General features: G+C 36.1%; 1 protein-coding gene across 2 annotated transcripts in view; it reads left to right on the plus strand.

The window, feature by feature from the left end:
- Positions 1–16125, plus strand: part of FAP (fibroblast activation protein alpha) — an 81310-nt gene that overhangs the window by 30817 nt on the left and 34368 nt on the right. For both annotated transcript variants that reach the window (XM_068967387.1, XM_068967389.1), the window contains 6 exons: positions 253–356; positions 2159–2294; positions 6219–6263; positions 13332–13436; positions 13535–13605; positions 16067–16120. In XM_068967387.1, the coding sequence (XP_068823488.1) occupies positions 253–356; positions 2159–2294; positions 6219–6263; positions 13332–13436; positions 13535–13605; positions 16067–16120 (515 nt within the window). The remainder of the gene's footprint in view (positions 1–252; positions 357–2158; positions 2295–6218; positions 6264–13331; positions 13437–13534; positions 13606–16066; positions 16121–16125) is intronic.

Here is a 16125-nt window from a genome sequence, read left to right on the forward strand (position 1 = left end):
AAAATCCCTAATAGTTTTCCCTATGAATTAAAGCTCCCGTTAATCACTAAGAATATGTATTTTCACTCTGGTTGCACAATATTTGTAAGTACACTGCAATGAAATGTGTAAATGTTATAATTAGAATGTTTTCAACAGTAATATACCTAACAATTATTAGCTTATAAAAATACGCCTAAATTTCAAAGTGTCTTTAAAATGTTGGTGATAATTAGAATTTTGTGAGTTTATCTATCTCCACTTTCTTCACAGGCTGGAGCTAAGAATCCTGTTGTTCGGATCTTTATCATTGATGCCACTTACCCTGAGCATGTAGGTCCCAGAGAAGTGCCAGTACCAGCAATGATAGCCTCAAGGTATATTCATCTCTGACGCTCTCCACCTTTCGAACTGAATTTTAGCACTGAAATTTCTTCATCAGGGTTTACATTTCTTTTCTAGCGAGTTTGCAATGACTATGCTACAACAAAAATAAATAAATAAATAAATTAGCATGTCAAGCTAAATATATAGCAAAATTAAAATTCACAAAAAAGTTTTTTAAATTGATGTGAACATATAACCCTTTACATACATGTACAGATGACCAGAGTACTCAGTCTAAGTGGTGCTTCCCTTGGATGTGTGAGTGTAAGCTAGGGACGAAGAAGGAGACAGTAAAATGTATGCATGCTCTCAGCCTGGCTTCCTTCAAGTCTGGCCTACTTTTTCCCAGCGTTTGTGGATCATGCTTATTATATGTGCATGGCAAACAGGAGAAGATAAGCCAACCCCCTCCAAATATTAGTGTTTTTCACTAGGATGCAGTCTATCTGAAGTGATCTGGTTGTAGCATTATCTGTTTGTGGATGAACTGCAGGAAGAGCTGGACAGAAGCATTTTCATTTCTGTGAAAGGTACCAGCTTGGTACCCACTGAGGTCTTGTCTGATTAGTCCTGGTCATTCTGGTTGACATGGAGAATGGGGAGCGGTCCATAAGCCCTGCCTGGCTGGCCTCCTTACTCCTTTCCACGTCCTCTCAGAACAAGGCTTGACTCCTCTTCTCCTGCTTTAGGAAGGAAGGTCAGCCAGGGCCAGATGATTGATTAATAGGAAAAAAACACCTCATCAGAGGCCTCTGCCGGACTTTGCCAAGGTGAATCCACTCTCGGATAATCAAAAATTCTTTTTTTTTCAATTATCCATTATTCCCCACCCTAATCTAGTTGATGAAAACTGGACTAAATATACCTGATTTTTTTATGCATCATTCTTCTCAAGAGTCAAGCGGAATGAAAGAAAGCATCATTTGTGTATCTGTAATACACTAACAATATAGTAACAATATCTAACATACTCACTATGTTGTATGTATAGTTTGTAAGCATTTTAAGCATTCTTATAAATCTTTACAGCAACCTTTCATACTGGTAATGTTATTATTCCCATATTATATAGAAACAGAGGCACAGATATGTTAGTCAAGGTAGTATAACTAGTAGGAGATAAAGCCAGACTCTGAACCAGAGATCCCTTGTAGCCCTGTGATTCCTTTTATAACAAGGTCCAACATTTTGTGGTTTATTTACATTGTTGTTCCCTACACGTTCACCCTCAGAGCCAAGTAATCATTGCTTCCTTTCACCGACATCCACTTTGTGCCAAGCACTGTTTGAGTTACTTTGCATACACTATCTCTGATTATTATACTAACCCAAATTTCAACCCCTGACCTGTAGCTAAAACTTAGCTTCCAACACAAACCTGCCTGGAAAGAAAGATGGCCTTTTATCCACTTAGCTCTTTTTTAATTAGTTAAAAAGTGAAAACTTGAGTTCAGCTATGGAAAAGTAGGCAATTTCATGCTTTTTGTCCTCTAGGTTGGCCAATAACTTTGGCCTTGTGTCTTAATTTTTTTCCTAAGATATTAAAATCCCAACCAGGGAGAAAACTCAATTATAAAATAATTCTATTAGATCAGTGGACTCTTGTATGTTCTCTAAAACTCAGCAGGTGTATTTAAATTTTTTAGTGTTTAAAAGAATATTTTGCATTACTTACCTGTGGCTTAAGTGCTTCAGAATAATAAAATATGTCCTTTAGAAAACACAAATTAAGAAATTATTTGAATATGATATTGATTTATATTTCTGACTTTCTGTTTTGATTTGTTTGCAGTGATTATTATTTCAGTTGGCTCACGTGGGTTACTGATGATCGAATATGTTTGCAGTGGCTAAAAAGAATCCAAAATGTTTCAGTCTTGTCTATATGTGATTTCAGGGAAGACTGGCAGACATGGAACTGTCCAAAGGTATGTTGTATTAAAACCACAGAGGTGTATTTCTGAAGATAAAAGTACAAGAGTGGGGACTTATTTATAGCTAACATTTTATATTATAAAGCAAAATTACTGCATTCAACTCCTGATTTCTTTGCAAAAAACACTATTTGAAGGTTCATTATTTTTATTAAACAAGTAAGATACCTTTTGTTTTCTCGAATGACTTTAGCATTGAAAGTGAATGGAGAAAAAGATTAAATGACAATGCCATGCTGCGAAAATCAGGCATCTGGTTTTGAATTATGATGGAAGTCCATCCTTTTTGAGATTATAAAATTATCAGTCCAAAAAAGCAAAATAATGATGATGAAAACATAAGATGGATCCATTAAAGAAGTATATGTGTTCTATTCAAAAGAATTAGAGTGGGAGAATGGCATTCTATCATGTATACTATCATGTAAGAATTGAATCGCCAGTCTATGTCTGACGCAGGATACAGCATGCTTGGGGCTGGTGCATGGGGATGACCCACAGAGATGTTATGGGAAGGGAGGTGGGAGGGGGTTTCATGTTTGGGAACACATGTAAGAATTAAAGATTTTAAAATTAAAAAAAAAAATAAAAAATTAAATTAAATTAAAAAATAAATAAAAAATAAAAAAAAATCAAAAGAATTAGAGAAAAATGCAAACGGTGATGTTTGCATTTGCAAATGCAAACGTTCTATTTAATGTCAAAATTGAAAAATAAGAATTCCAAAGTAAACAAATATTATCAAAGGAAAGCCAAACACTTCTATTTGAAAATCAAAAGTAGGTAACTGAGAATCATATGAAACAGATTTAATTATCCTGCTATCCTGTTATCTTTGCAGAGTGCTCAATACTGTGCTAATTTTAGGGAGAAAAAATTAGGCACAGATTTATTGTTGAGTTTTAATTGTTTTTATTGCTCAAATCCAAACATAATCTGTTGAATTAATGAGTCAGAAAGCTACTTCTCCAATCGGAAAGCTTCAAAATAGGCCTGTTCATAAGTACTCATATTAGAAACTAAGAAACACAAAATGTTTTCTTTAAATAGGAAATTTGATGGGTACATTTCATGAGACATCTAATTATGAAGAAATGTTTCATTAAACCAAATATAGAATAAACCTATTTTATAAAGTAAGGAAAAAAGCACAGAGCAATCAAAGTAAAACACTAAATTCCATCTAGAAATTAGGACATTATGTTTTGCAAGAAAAAAGTCATATGAATCTGTTTGGAAATATATCAGGACTATAATAGTCAACATTACTCAGGCTAAAAATATTTTTAAATCACTACTGTGTCTGTAAGAAGCTTGACTAATTTTGATGGAATATGCTAGAAGCTTATTTTTATCTTATTTATGTTTTGATATACAAAGCAGGAAGATTTTTGGCATTAATGCAGTATCATAGACAAAAAGAAAAGATAGAATAAATTTAATTTTTCTAGTTAAATAGAAACAATTGAGTGAATATATTGTTAATGTCTTCATTGAATCTCAATACTAGGAATTATTGATTTAATTATATTAGTTTATAAGATTGGTCATTTAGATAAAATTTTTAGCTCTTAAAACTAGGCATTTAAAACTATAATTGCTTTGGAATTTGAATTTCTAATTTATCAAATCTGAGACAACTTAATCCAAACTGACAGAACATATAAGATGCTCATTCAATGAGATGTGGAATTCCCTGGAATATAAACTTTAGTTTTATGACCAAAATCAGTGATTTAGTTTAAAATATCAGGTTTGAATAACCTTAAAATTTCAAAACAACTGCAGTTTTGAAATAGTCTGGTAAGTACATGGAATGTATTTTTCAAATTTAAGAACAACAGAGTTGAATTTTCCAGTAACCATACTTATGACTGATATGTGCGTGTGTGTGTTTAGTTTTGAAAACAAACAACGTTTAAGGTTAAGAGATGTGGCAACACTTTATTCATGTTGGGAGCCATACCCAAAATAAAGAAACAAAAGAAACTGGCAATAATTAATTGTAATATAACTGTATTAATAAATTTATAGTTTGGGGGAGGAACATCCTTCATCATATTATTCTCTGCAAGAGAATTAAAATTAATTTTATCTTAATAGCTAGAAATGATGAATAAAACATTTCACTCTATCAAGTTTTATCTTGTTTTTTCTGAAACACTGGCCTATCCCTATAAGAGAAAATCCAAACTATGCTTTTAAAATTTATTATTCCTTTGCTTCTTATGACAATACACTCTCTCATGGTTCTCTTTCTAGTTTACTGTTTCTTTCCAGCCCTTCCTCTTCTGACTTTTCTAGAAATCTTATTATTCTCCAAGTTAATGCATTTAACCCTTCCAAAAGTTCAGCAGGTTAATACAATAGGTTTGCACATTCATGTAACCATCTAATAGTGAGTCCAGGTAAGTTGGAAACAGTGAGGGTGAGGAAAGGTGCTCTGCTCCACAGAGTCATTCAGGAACCCGGGTTGATAACATTTCTGTCTTCATCCAGTAACTTCTAAGGATATTCCAAGGTTATTCAAAGCTGGTCATCAACATCCAGCAAGGGAGTGAAAAAAGAACGGAGGATATGTATGAAAGGGTTTTATAGGTTAGACTTAGAAGTAGTACCAGTTACTTTTGCTTGAAAGCTATGGGTTAGAACTTACACATGACCACATCCAAGTGGATGGGGGCCTGGGAAATGTAGCCTACCTGAAGTTCTAGCAAAACCAGAAGGTAAATGATGGCTAATTATCTTAAGTCTCTGTTCCAACACCCTGTTACTCTCCTAGGTGATTTTTATCTAATACGAGAAAATTGCCCCACAAATTCATTCTGAGGATTTGAACTTTTATACAGCTCTACTCCACCCTCACTACCACTGTCTAGATTTGGGTCTTCAGCATCTTTTTTCCAAACATTACAATGTCGTTATTTAGTTGCTAAGTCATGGCTGACTTTTTTTGTGACCCCAAAGACTGTAACCCTCCAGGCTCATCTGTCCATGGGATTCTCCAGGCAAGAATACTGGAGCAGGTTGCCATTTCCTTCTCTAGGGGATCTTCCCAACCCAGGGATCAAATCTACATCTCCTGCATTGGAGGCAGATTTTTTACTGCTGAGCCACCAGGGAAGCCTCCCACTATGTTACCCACTTCTTATCTATTCTCTGTATCATGTTCACAATTATATTTTTCAAATTGTGATTTTGAAAACTTTCAAAGGATTTATTATCCAGTGAAGAAATCCAAACTTCCTAATTGTGGCATAAAATTTCCTCCATGATTTTGCTGATGCCCCTACATTCTCCCTTATCTTCTAATTCTTTCCCACAGTCAGGCCCCACTCAGCTATACTGAGCCACTTGTGGTTTTCTAAGCTAGCTTCATCTCTATGCTATTTATTTCATCTAGAATATTTTTCATTTAACTGTTTATAAAATTCTACTCATTTTTAGGCTTATTAAGTATTTGTTCAATAAAGGATTTGTTGTACTATCCTCAAGTATATACCAAAAATAAGATTCAGTGCAAATTTTAAGATTTCTAGCTACTTTGTAAGATTGAGGAAAGGAAAAAAAAATTTAACCTAAATTCCACTGGGAAATGCCTTTTTACCTACATGACAACAGTTTGGTTTGTGGTAGGTCTCCATGGATATTGTCATAATTCCAGTCACTGACTTATGGAAAATTTAGCCAGAGTTATGAATGATTTGCAGATCATCCTTATGTATGCAACAGTGATGTTGTATAAGATTTTGAATCTAGTCATCTTCAACTCAAGTATGTAGTTGGTTGACTAACAGTAGTACACTCTGACCAGCCAGCTTAACTTGTTCAGATGTCCAGATTATATTTAGGAAAAACTGTCCTCTTAATACTATGTTTCATTTGATGTTTTTTTTTTTTTTTCCTTTTTCCTCTTAGACCCAGGAACATATAGAAGAAAGCAGAACTGGATGGGCTGGTGGAGTATGATTGCTATCTTTTCCTTATCTTTTAATGAAATTCTGAGCTATTAAAGGACTATTTGAAATGTATCCAAACTGACACTACTTGATTTTATAGAAAAATAACAAGGTAAAAAACACAAAGGTAGTGATCCCTTCAGCAATTTTGTGCCAGACAATTTTAATGTCCATATATCTAGAATTCTACTGAGAATGAATCATATACCTCATGTTCTGTTCTTAACTTTTTCAGCCAACTGATATCTATAGCTAATATTGCTTCTTTAAAAATGTAATAAATATTATTTTTCAAAAGGGAACACAATCCCTGATTTACTTAAAATAATCGTGATAACTTTTAGCCATTTGAATCGAGGGAAAATAATTACATTTGCTATCTTTGGTTTAGAGACAACCCTACCTCTCATTATATTTTATATAAATAAATGAGTAGATTAATCTCATACATACTCATATTTATTCTAGTTTTTAAGTAAAGTGGTATCAGTTAGGGAAGTGTGTGTTTTGTTACAGTTTGTAATCATATATATCTGGATTATTTTAGATAGATTTATTCAGTGATTTATAAAGATTTTGTGCAAAACTAAATCATGTTTTAGGAAAACATCAATTGTATCTTATATCTTATACAAAGAATACAAAATAAGACAAATAATAAATGAATATTGTATGAATATTACCATTTATCACAAATATGTGGTTGAATTCAACTAACATTTGGGTAAAAAAAAGAAAAGCTACTTCTGAGATTTGGACACATGCAAAGAAAAAAGAAACTCTTATCTAATTCAACACATTAACCCAAGACAAGGGACAATAAAGAATTCAGAAGTAAATTCTGAGATGTTAAGTCTTGTAAAAATGTAAATTAAGATGGAGAGTGAAGTAAACATCTTCAGGTATTGAAAATTATTTTTTGTATACTTTCCTAGATCCAGCAATTTTAGCTTACATATATTTACTTTCTATCTTCAGTTAAAGGTACTTCAGTTTTTTTCATTAAGAGAATTTTGTGGGGTCAGTCTTATCTGACTCATTGCAACCCCATGAACTGTAGCCCCCAGGCTCCTCTGTCCATGGTCTTCTCCAGGCAAGAATACTGGAGTGGATAGTCATTTCCTTCTCCAGAGGATCCTCCAGACCCAGGGATTGAACCCCAGTCTCCCATATTGCAGGCAGATTCTTACTGTCTGTGCCACCAGGGAAGCCCCTAACTAGAGAATAGTTATTACTTTATTTTTTTATGCAAGTAAATGTACATGGGTGCAGGCTAAGTCACTTTAGTTATGTCCAACTCTTTTTGACCCTATGGACTGTAGCCCACCAGGCTCCTCTGCCCATGGAATTTTCCAAGCAAGAATACTGGAGTGGGTTGCCCTAACCTCCTCCAGGGGATCCTTCCAAAAGCGAAGCGAAGCAAAGCGAAGTCTCTCAGTCGTGTCCGACTCTTTGCGACCCCATGGACTGTAGCCTACCAGGCTTCTCCGTCCGTGGGATTCTCCAGGCAAGAGTACTGGAGTGGATAGTCATTTCCTTCTCCAGAGGATCCTCCAGACCCAGGGATTGAACCCCAGTCTCCCATATTGCAGGCAGATTCTTACTGTCTGTGCCACCAGGGAAGCCCCTAACTAGAGAATAGTTATTACTTTATTTTTTTATGCAAGTAAATGTACATGGGTGCAGGCTAAGTCACTTTAGTTATGTCCAGCTCTTTTTGACCCTATGGACTGTAGCCCACCAGGCTCCTCTGCCCATGGAATTTTCCAAGCAAGAATACTGGAGTGGGTTGCCCTACCCTCCTCCAGGGGATCCTTCCAAAAGCGAAGCGAAGCAAAGCGAAGTCTCTCAGTCGTGTCCGACTCTTTGCGACCCCATGGACTGTAGCCTACCAGGCTTCTCCGTCCGTGGGATTCTCCAGGCGAGAGTACTGGAGTGGGGTGCCATTGGATCCTTCCAACCCAGGGATAAAATCAGCATCTCTTATGTCTTCTGCACTGGCAGGCAGGTTCTTTACCACTAGCACCACCTAACAAGGTAACAAGGATAAGTGTGTAATTCAGGAAAAAAAAAGAAAAAAAAAATCCTATTTTATTTCACTCTTTAACATTGTATAAGTAACAGGAAAAAAGAGAAGTCAGTGAAATAACAGGATTTTCTAAATTTTTTGGGTTCTAGGTCAACCAGAAGCTTGCCTTCCAGAAAGATAATTCCTAAATCAGCATTTGAAAACTTGAGAAAAGGGAAAAATTTAATTTATGAATTCACTGTCATAGAGATTTCCTGTAAAGAATGAGAGAAGAAAGAATACTTGAAAATATCTTTAGTTGTATTCTCCAGGATAATGATATAGCTAGAGTTTCTATAAAGTAATATGAATGATGTGATTTTACAAATAGATAAACCATGATACCAGCAATCTTATCAAAGACGTGATCTTAGGAATCCATACACATTTATTCTGAAAATACTGGCACCATTTGGAACACTCTGAACTACTTTAAAATACATCTTTTGAAATCTGTTTATAAGCAAGTTGAGGACAGTTGTATCTTATAAATTTTTCTAGTCTGTATAGCACCAGTCTTGTAATCCCAGCAAACAATAGTTGAATGAATGAATGAATTGCCTTCTAAAGTTTTTGAACATTGTTTTAAATACCCTCAGTGGAAGCACATACATGCCCTTTGAGGGAGAATGAGGTCTCTACATTAAATCAAAAATCATGCCAAAATAAATCTAGTGAATAAATGAAATATATATCTGCAAAATATGATTTTACACTAGATCATTATAAAATCTATAGTTTTAGAATTCTATTGGGAAAAATTAGTTTTCCTGTGTGCTAATCTCAATCTCTCCAAATGTATCCAATAGTCATTAACTTTCTGAATATTAGAAGAATTTTGGAAATTTTTTTGAAGTGACGGTTTTCAAGAGTAAGTCCACACTTCCCCAAGGCAGCTATTTTCAAGGGGGCCATTCATTAGATTTTATAAGTCCTGACAAGCCTTTCGGAGTCATGACTTTATATAGTCATATCTCATATGTCATAATGTGCTGCATAGCTTCCTTTGACCCACAATCAAACCAGTGGCTTAATAAAATTACCCAGAAGTAACCTAGAAATATTTGTTTTTCAGACATCTGTTCAAATAATATTTATGAGGGTTTTAGATAAAGTGTATAGGCTAGTCATATTAATATAAATTTAAAGAGCAATTTTAGATCAGTTTTTCCTTTAGTATTTGTCAAAGAGGTTTAAAATGAAAAAGCCCTTCAGAGATCACCTATGAACTAGAAAAGAGACTAAATGGCAGTTTACCTATTAATTCAGGCAGAGAACTAGCAAATACTTCCTTGAGAACTTTGTCACTTCCTTTTCTTCCGCATGAAATATTGTGTTTTAATTTGGGGGAAATACTCTAATTTCTTCTTTGGTATTTTATCAGAAAAATAACAACAAATTCACTTCAAATAATTTTTTTTTTTTTTTGTCCTGTGGAGAGCAGACAAAAAAGGAAGATTTAATCAAAGACTCTATTAATAGTGTTTAACCACTAAAATGTGAAGAACAAATACTAAACACATAATGCTTAGGATGCAAAGCCACATTTAAATCATTTAAAAATAATGAAGCCATACACCGCATCACATTTGAGTGGTTGGTGAAATCCTATGGCTTAGATAAATGGATGCTCTACTTGATGTTTGAAAGTCTGTGCCTTTGACTAAATGTGGACTCAGTTTAGGCATCAGCCCTCCATAAGCAGGTTATTTACCATCTGTGGCAAAAAATTAACTGGTGTTAAATCATCTTACCTTCCAAGAAAAATATTTTAAATGACTTTGTAAGTAGAGATGAGGAGTTTATCAGCACATCTAAGCATGATAAAGGGAGCTGTGGGGATGTCTTGTTAAACTGAGGACCACCTAGTGACATGTGGTTATCTAGGGCCCAGGCGTGACTTGCTGCCAGAGCACTTAACTCAGGATGCATTATGGATCTCACTCTGGCAGAGTGAATGCGGAAATATTTTACACTCTCTTTACCTCACCCAAGTTACCTGTTCATCTAAAGCATCTGTCTTGGATGTGTGCAATTAAAGGGGAGAAGATAACAGTCTTTGCCTAACAAAAATATTCTTCCTGTTTGCCTGATTCTACTATCTTGAAACATAATGTTCTGCCCTCTTATTTTCTGTTTTCAATGAAAATGAAATTTTCTATTTTAATCTGGAACTAAGCCGTTTTTAGAGTTCCTTAACTCTCTGCAGATGTAAAGTGAGTATTTTTTTCACTAAGGTACCTTATAGTATTTGTGACCCCAGTTCCATTACAGTGGTTGAGAAAATGTGGAGCCAATTTTCATCTTTCATCTTGATGGGGAGAGGGAGACACTGTAAAGTGTTTACTAGTAGGAATCACTTGGCTGAGAGGGTGAAGCCTCGTTCTAAAATGAAAGAATGATTTTTCAGGCCACTACTAATGAAATTCCTTCCACAAAATTGCAAATCAGAATTTCCTATTCAGGGGCCTCCTGGCTTTCAATTTCACTGAGTCAATACCCAGAATCCTACCAGAACTGGTCTTATGATTAGTGTCTCATGTAAGGAGACAGAAGTTTCTCATTATTCCATTTTTTATTTTATTAAAAACATCATTTTTATGCCAAAGAGATAAGGACACCATATTAGTTTCCTAGGGTATCTGTGAAAAACTACCACAAACTTGGCTTAAAACAACAAAAATTCATTCTTTCATCATTCTGGAGGCTAGAAGTCCAAAGTCAAGGGGTTGGTGGGGCCATACTGAGATGTCTCCAGGGAAGAATCCTTTCTCACTTCTTCCAGCTTCTGGTCTCCTGGCAATCCTTGGACTTTCTTGGCTGGAACTCCACCAGCCCCAACCCCTGCTTTCATCTTCACATGACCTACTCCCCTGGGTCTCTTTGCACCCTCATCTCTGCTTATGAGGACGCCAATCATTGGCTCTAGGGCCAACTTGGATCCACTGCGATCACATCTCAGTTCTTAACCTTGATTACACCTGTGAAGATGCTATTTTCAAATAGGTCATTATCCTACTCTGTTTGAGCTGTTATAACAATGTATCCTACACTGAGTGGCTTATAAACAACAGAAAGTCATTTCTCACGGTTCCGGAGGCTGGAAGTCTGAGGTGAGGATGCCAGCATAGTCAGGTTCTGGTGAGAGCACTCTTCTGTCAACTTCTTGTTGTATCCTCCATGGCGGAGAGCAGAGCAGGGGGAGGACACTCTCCGGTAATTCTCGTAAATGGGCTAATCCCATTCGTGGGAGCTGTACCCTTATGACCTCATCGAATCCTAATTACCTCCCAAGGCCCCCACCTCTTGATACCAAATACTATCTTAATAGGGGTTGAGTTTCAATATATGAATTTGGGGGAACAGAAACATTCAATCCATAACAGTTATCTTCTGGGTTAGGTGGAAAAGAATTTGGGGGACACTAGTTAGACCCCACTGGAGAAGGCAATGGCACCCCACTCCAGTACTCTTGCCTGGAAAATCCCATGGATGGAGGAGCCTGGTGGGCTGCAGTCCATGCGGTGGCTAAGAGTCAGACACGACTGAGTGACTTCACTTTCACTTTTCACTTTCATGCATTTCATTGGAGAAGGAAATGGCAACCCACTCCAGTGTTCTTGCCTGGAGAATCCCAGGGATGGGGGAGCCTGGTGGGCTGCCGTCTATGTGGTTGCACAGAGTCAGACACGACTGAAGTGACTTAGCAGCAGTTAGACCCCACAGATACCATATCAAAAAGTTACATTTTAATATCATTCAATCATAATCATGACTTGTATTAAAAAACATTATGTCAAATTACATATAGGATCATCATTAAAAATACCTACAACTACTTCCCTTGTTCTCACTTTGCTGTAAAGTGTGTCCCAGCAAGATGAGTGTCAGCAAATTAGGTGTTTGTAGCTGAAAGATACCTGTAGTCTTTTGATTGTTGTTGCTTAGACAATTATAAAGGATCTGAATGTTTTAACACTGTCATGTGGAAGCACTTGTGCTAAGAAATCTAGTTTGGAATAACTTGTGGGAATATCTACTGCTGCAATTCATGGGGTCGCAAAGAGTCGGACACGACTGAGCGACTGAACGACTGAACTGAACTGAACTGATGACGTAGAATAGCTCTTTCCTCATGGAGCCCCTTCACCACGTTACTATCCTTCCTCCACTCAATGACCAGGATAAAAAAGGAAACCAGCAAATGTACAATGAATCTCTTTTTCTAATGAGAGAAACTACTAGCTAAAATCTGATGTCAGGACATTTACAGGACTTTAATTATCTGTACCTTTCAGGATGCTGAGTTGTAGCTTGCTCTGTTCAGGACACACTAGACCTGTGGCAGAAACTCCGTAGGTTCTTATGCAGTTCCCTGCAGGTGGTGAGCATGGGCCCTGGGAAGAGGTCAGAGGTGAACAGTGAGGTTTGGTCTGTTCCCTAAGCTCAAGGAGTACACCTTTCGTTGTCTTGTCATTGGTTGCATTTTTCTCTCAAGTCCAGAAGTCCCTTTCTGCCATTAAAAGCGGTGACTAGCAGTTCGTGATATTTTAATCTTTAAAATGTCTTTATCGCATCGTCAGTATTAGGTGCTTGACATCAAACAAATCAAGAATTACAAGAGGCTATCGGCATTCAGAAGAGTCACATTTTGGTCAAATATAACATTTTGAAGTTTGACTTGGTTAAACATTAACATTCATTTGTGAATTTTATTTAACTTGGTCAAACCACGTAATCTCAGAATACAGAAATTCAAACTAAGCAATATAAACCCAAGGATATGTAGTAGCAATTAAGCAGTATTTGGAATGTATAAGTGCCTGTTAGAAGCACGAGAAGAGCTGTCCATTTGAAAGGAAGGCATCTAGGGTGTGAGTGCTGGAAGGTAGGGGAGGCAAGACTTTCTGGTCCCGATAATTGTAACTACACATGGCTTAAAAAAAAATCAATCATTTTAGTTTGGTTTGTCTCCTGAATATAACCTCTGTTCATTTCTTCCAGTTCTTTGTTTCAACACCAGTGTTCAGCCATGATACCATTTCATACTACAAAATATTTAGCGACAAGGATGGCTACAAACATATTCACTATATCAAAGACACTGTGGTATGTTCCTTCCAAGATTTATCTCCTGAAAGATCATTCACTTGAGGTTGCTCAAATAACGCTCAGCTTCACACAACATAATGTTTGTCTTTTTATAGGAAAATGCTATTCAAATTACAAGTGGCAAGTGGGAGGCCATAAATATATTCAGAGTAACACAGGATTCACTGTAAGTATTGCATGAAGCTTGATGCACCATTCAGGTTTTAATTGGCACTGATGGACGGATGAAATCTACAGCACCACCACTTTCAGTTAAGAGCATTTTCATTACTTATTCTAAAGTGTAGTTCAGACAGCTGTGGTTTCATTAAAATTACACATTCTTTAGTAATTAGTCAACACAATTTCCTTTTTTGGAAAGAACATTTAGTAGGTGGTTATTTCTCTTCTGATAGTTGGTATATAATTACATTAAAAGTATAAAAGTTTTAGAATAATAACTGGTCCTAAAGACAAATTTTCCCTCTAGCACTTGAAGCAATAAGCTAGATTCAGAAGTCCATGAGGGCAGCCCCTTGATAAGAAACATTCTTGCAGTGATTCATTGTTGTATAAGTTTGAGATTATCTGTAATAGCTATTATTTATTAAGTGATTGCTGTGTACCACATAATATAAAGTAGAAATGATTATCCCAGTTTTACAGATGAGAAAGCTGATACTTGGAAATTTAATTAACTTGGGCAAGGCTACCTAGTTAGTGGTAGAACTAGGATTGAAACCTAAAATATATTAAATCTAAGATTCTTATTATTAACCTCATCATGGGGCTTCTTTCTTCTAGGTCTTTCCTTTCAGTCCATCCTGTGTACTGTCTAAATAGACCATCTTAAAACAAGCATTTTTGATCAAACATCTCTAATCAAGAATGTGTAGTTTTTCCCCCCCTTTACTTCTAATAAAATCCATATCTAGGGCACTCTCTTGTAACTTCCCTGCCATTAGCTTGAATTCTAAGAACAAAAGAGGAAGATTAGTCCAGCTTCACTGGATAAAATTTTTTTAGAAACTTGTTGCCAATCCATGGAATTCTTTAAACTGTCAGCAAAGGAGTTTAGCCATTACATGAAGCAGCCATTAAAACTGCCCATGTAAGATGAGCAACAAGATAAAACCTAATGGGAGATTTCAGGAATAATATATTTAGGAGGTAGGGGAAAACTGAAGGCAAGAAGACCCTGGTATGGTCATAATCTAGGCCTGAGGGGACAGAAGCCTGAACTAGAATAGTGGCAATGAAATGCAGACTCCAAGAGAAAATTATGTCTCTATTTTTTAAATCTTTGGAACATGGGATAGTGCCTGGCACATAGTTAAATGAATGAGCGGAAGGGTAGACAGACAGTGAGGAGAGACAGAGGCTGAAAAGGTAAGTCAGTGGCTGTGAGGGAAAAGGGAAGGGAAAGAGGGAATGTGGGCTCTAAGTGTTAGAGACAGAGACAGTTGTGAAAACTTTGACGTAACAAAAACCTGTAGGAGGCAGTTTGGAAAAATCTGAGTAGTTTATTCACAGGTAGTTTGAGATGATGTGGGAAGAGCAAGTATAGTGATGTTTGGAATCCTATGAAGTCAGTAAAGACATTTAGCAGGATGCTGGTTTAGAAGGTGAAGTTAATAGTAGGAATCAGGTGTATTCTGTTGCCTTTTCCTTTTACTGGGGGTTTTCCCAGGTGACTCAGTGGTAAAGAATCTACCTGCTAATGCAGAAGACACAAGTTCTATCCACGGGCTGGGAAAATCCCCTGGAAGGGGAGGTGGCAACCCACGTCGGTATTCTCACCTAGAAAATCCCATGGACAGAGAGCCTGGCGGCTACAGTCCATGGGGTCCCAAGGATTCAGACACAATGAACACACACACTGGTGCCTTTTACTGGGAATAACAAAGTCGTTATTTCAGTGAGGATATACAAGTACTTGGGTGAATGAAAAGTTCTGAGAATTAAAAATAAGAAACCAAACCTAAAAATTTTAACACTTTATTGTGCTCTTCCTAAAAATTAAATGTCAGTTATTTTGTTATATTCAGATGAACTCACAGAGGAGAAAATCATGCCCATTAAATTGGATTTCCCACTTTGTTAAGACAGGTTAGAACTGGGACCGAGATACTTAAGTAATAAGCATGCTCTCTTGTGACTTGTTTTGCTTCTGGGTAAATTAGCATGCCCCTTTGTGTGGAATCCTTGGGTAGATGAGTTTCCTGATTTATAAAAAAGTGATCTACTGTCAGTGCTTCTGTAAAATAAATTCTAAACATGTTCAAAATCATAGACAAAATTAAATAGTTTAGCACAAAGAAATCAGTAAACTGTTAATTATGGAAAGGAAAGAGGTGATATTAATCAAACATCCTAGCTTAACCAAAAAAGAATACTCAACATAATTTAATGTTTCTCCTATAATTTATAAATATATTTGTGTAAATATATTTTATATATGTATAAGTCAGAGTATGTACATAAAATTCAGAAGTATGAACAGCAGCAATTTGCATACATAAGTGCCAGTTAATTGCTTCATTCCATTAAAGTTGGACTATACTATTTACTATATTAGTAGTATATTAACATTTCTATCACCATTTAGCCATCAATAATTATCTGATAACTTCTGAATATATTTTCAGGTTTTATTCTAGCAATGAATTTGAAGGTTACCCTGGAAGAAGAAATATCTATAGGTAAA

This window comes from Capricornis sumatraensis, chromosome 3 (assembly GCF_032405125.1).
Source record: "Capricornis sumatraensis isolate serow.1 chromosome 3, serow.2, whole genome shotgun sequence".
Taxonomy (NCBI): domain Eukaryota; kingdom Metazoa; phylum Chordata; class Mammalia; order Artiodactyla; family Bovidae; genus Capricornis; species Capricornis sumatraensis.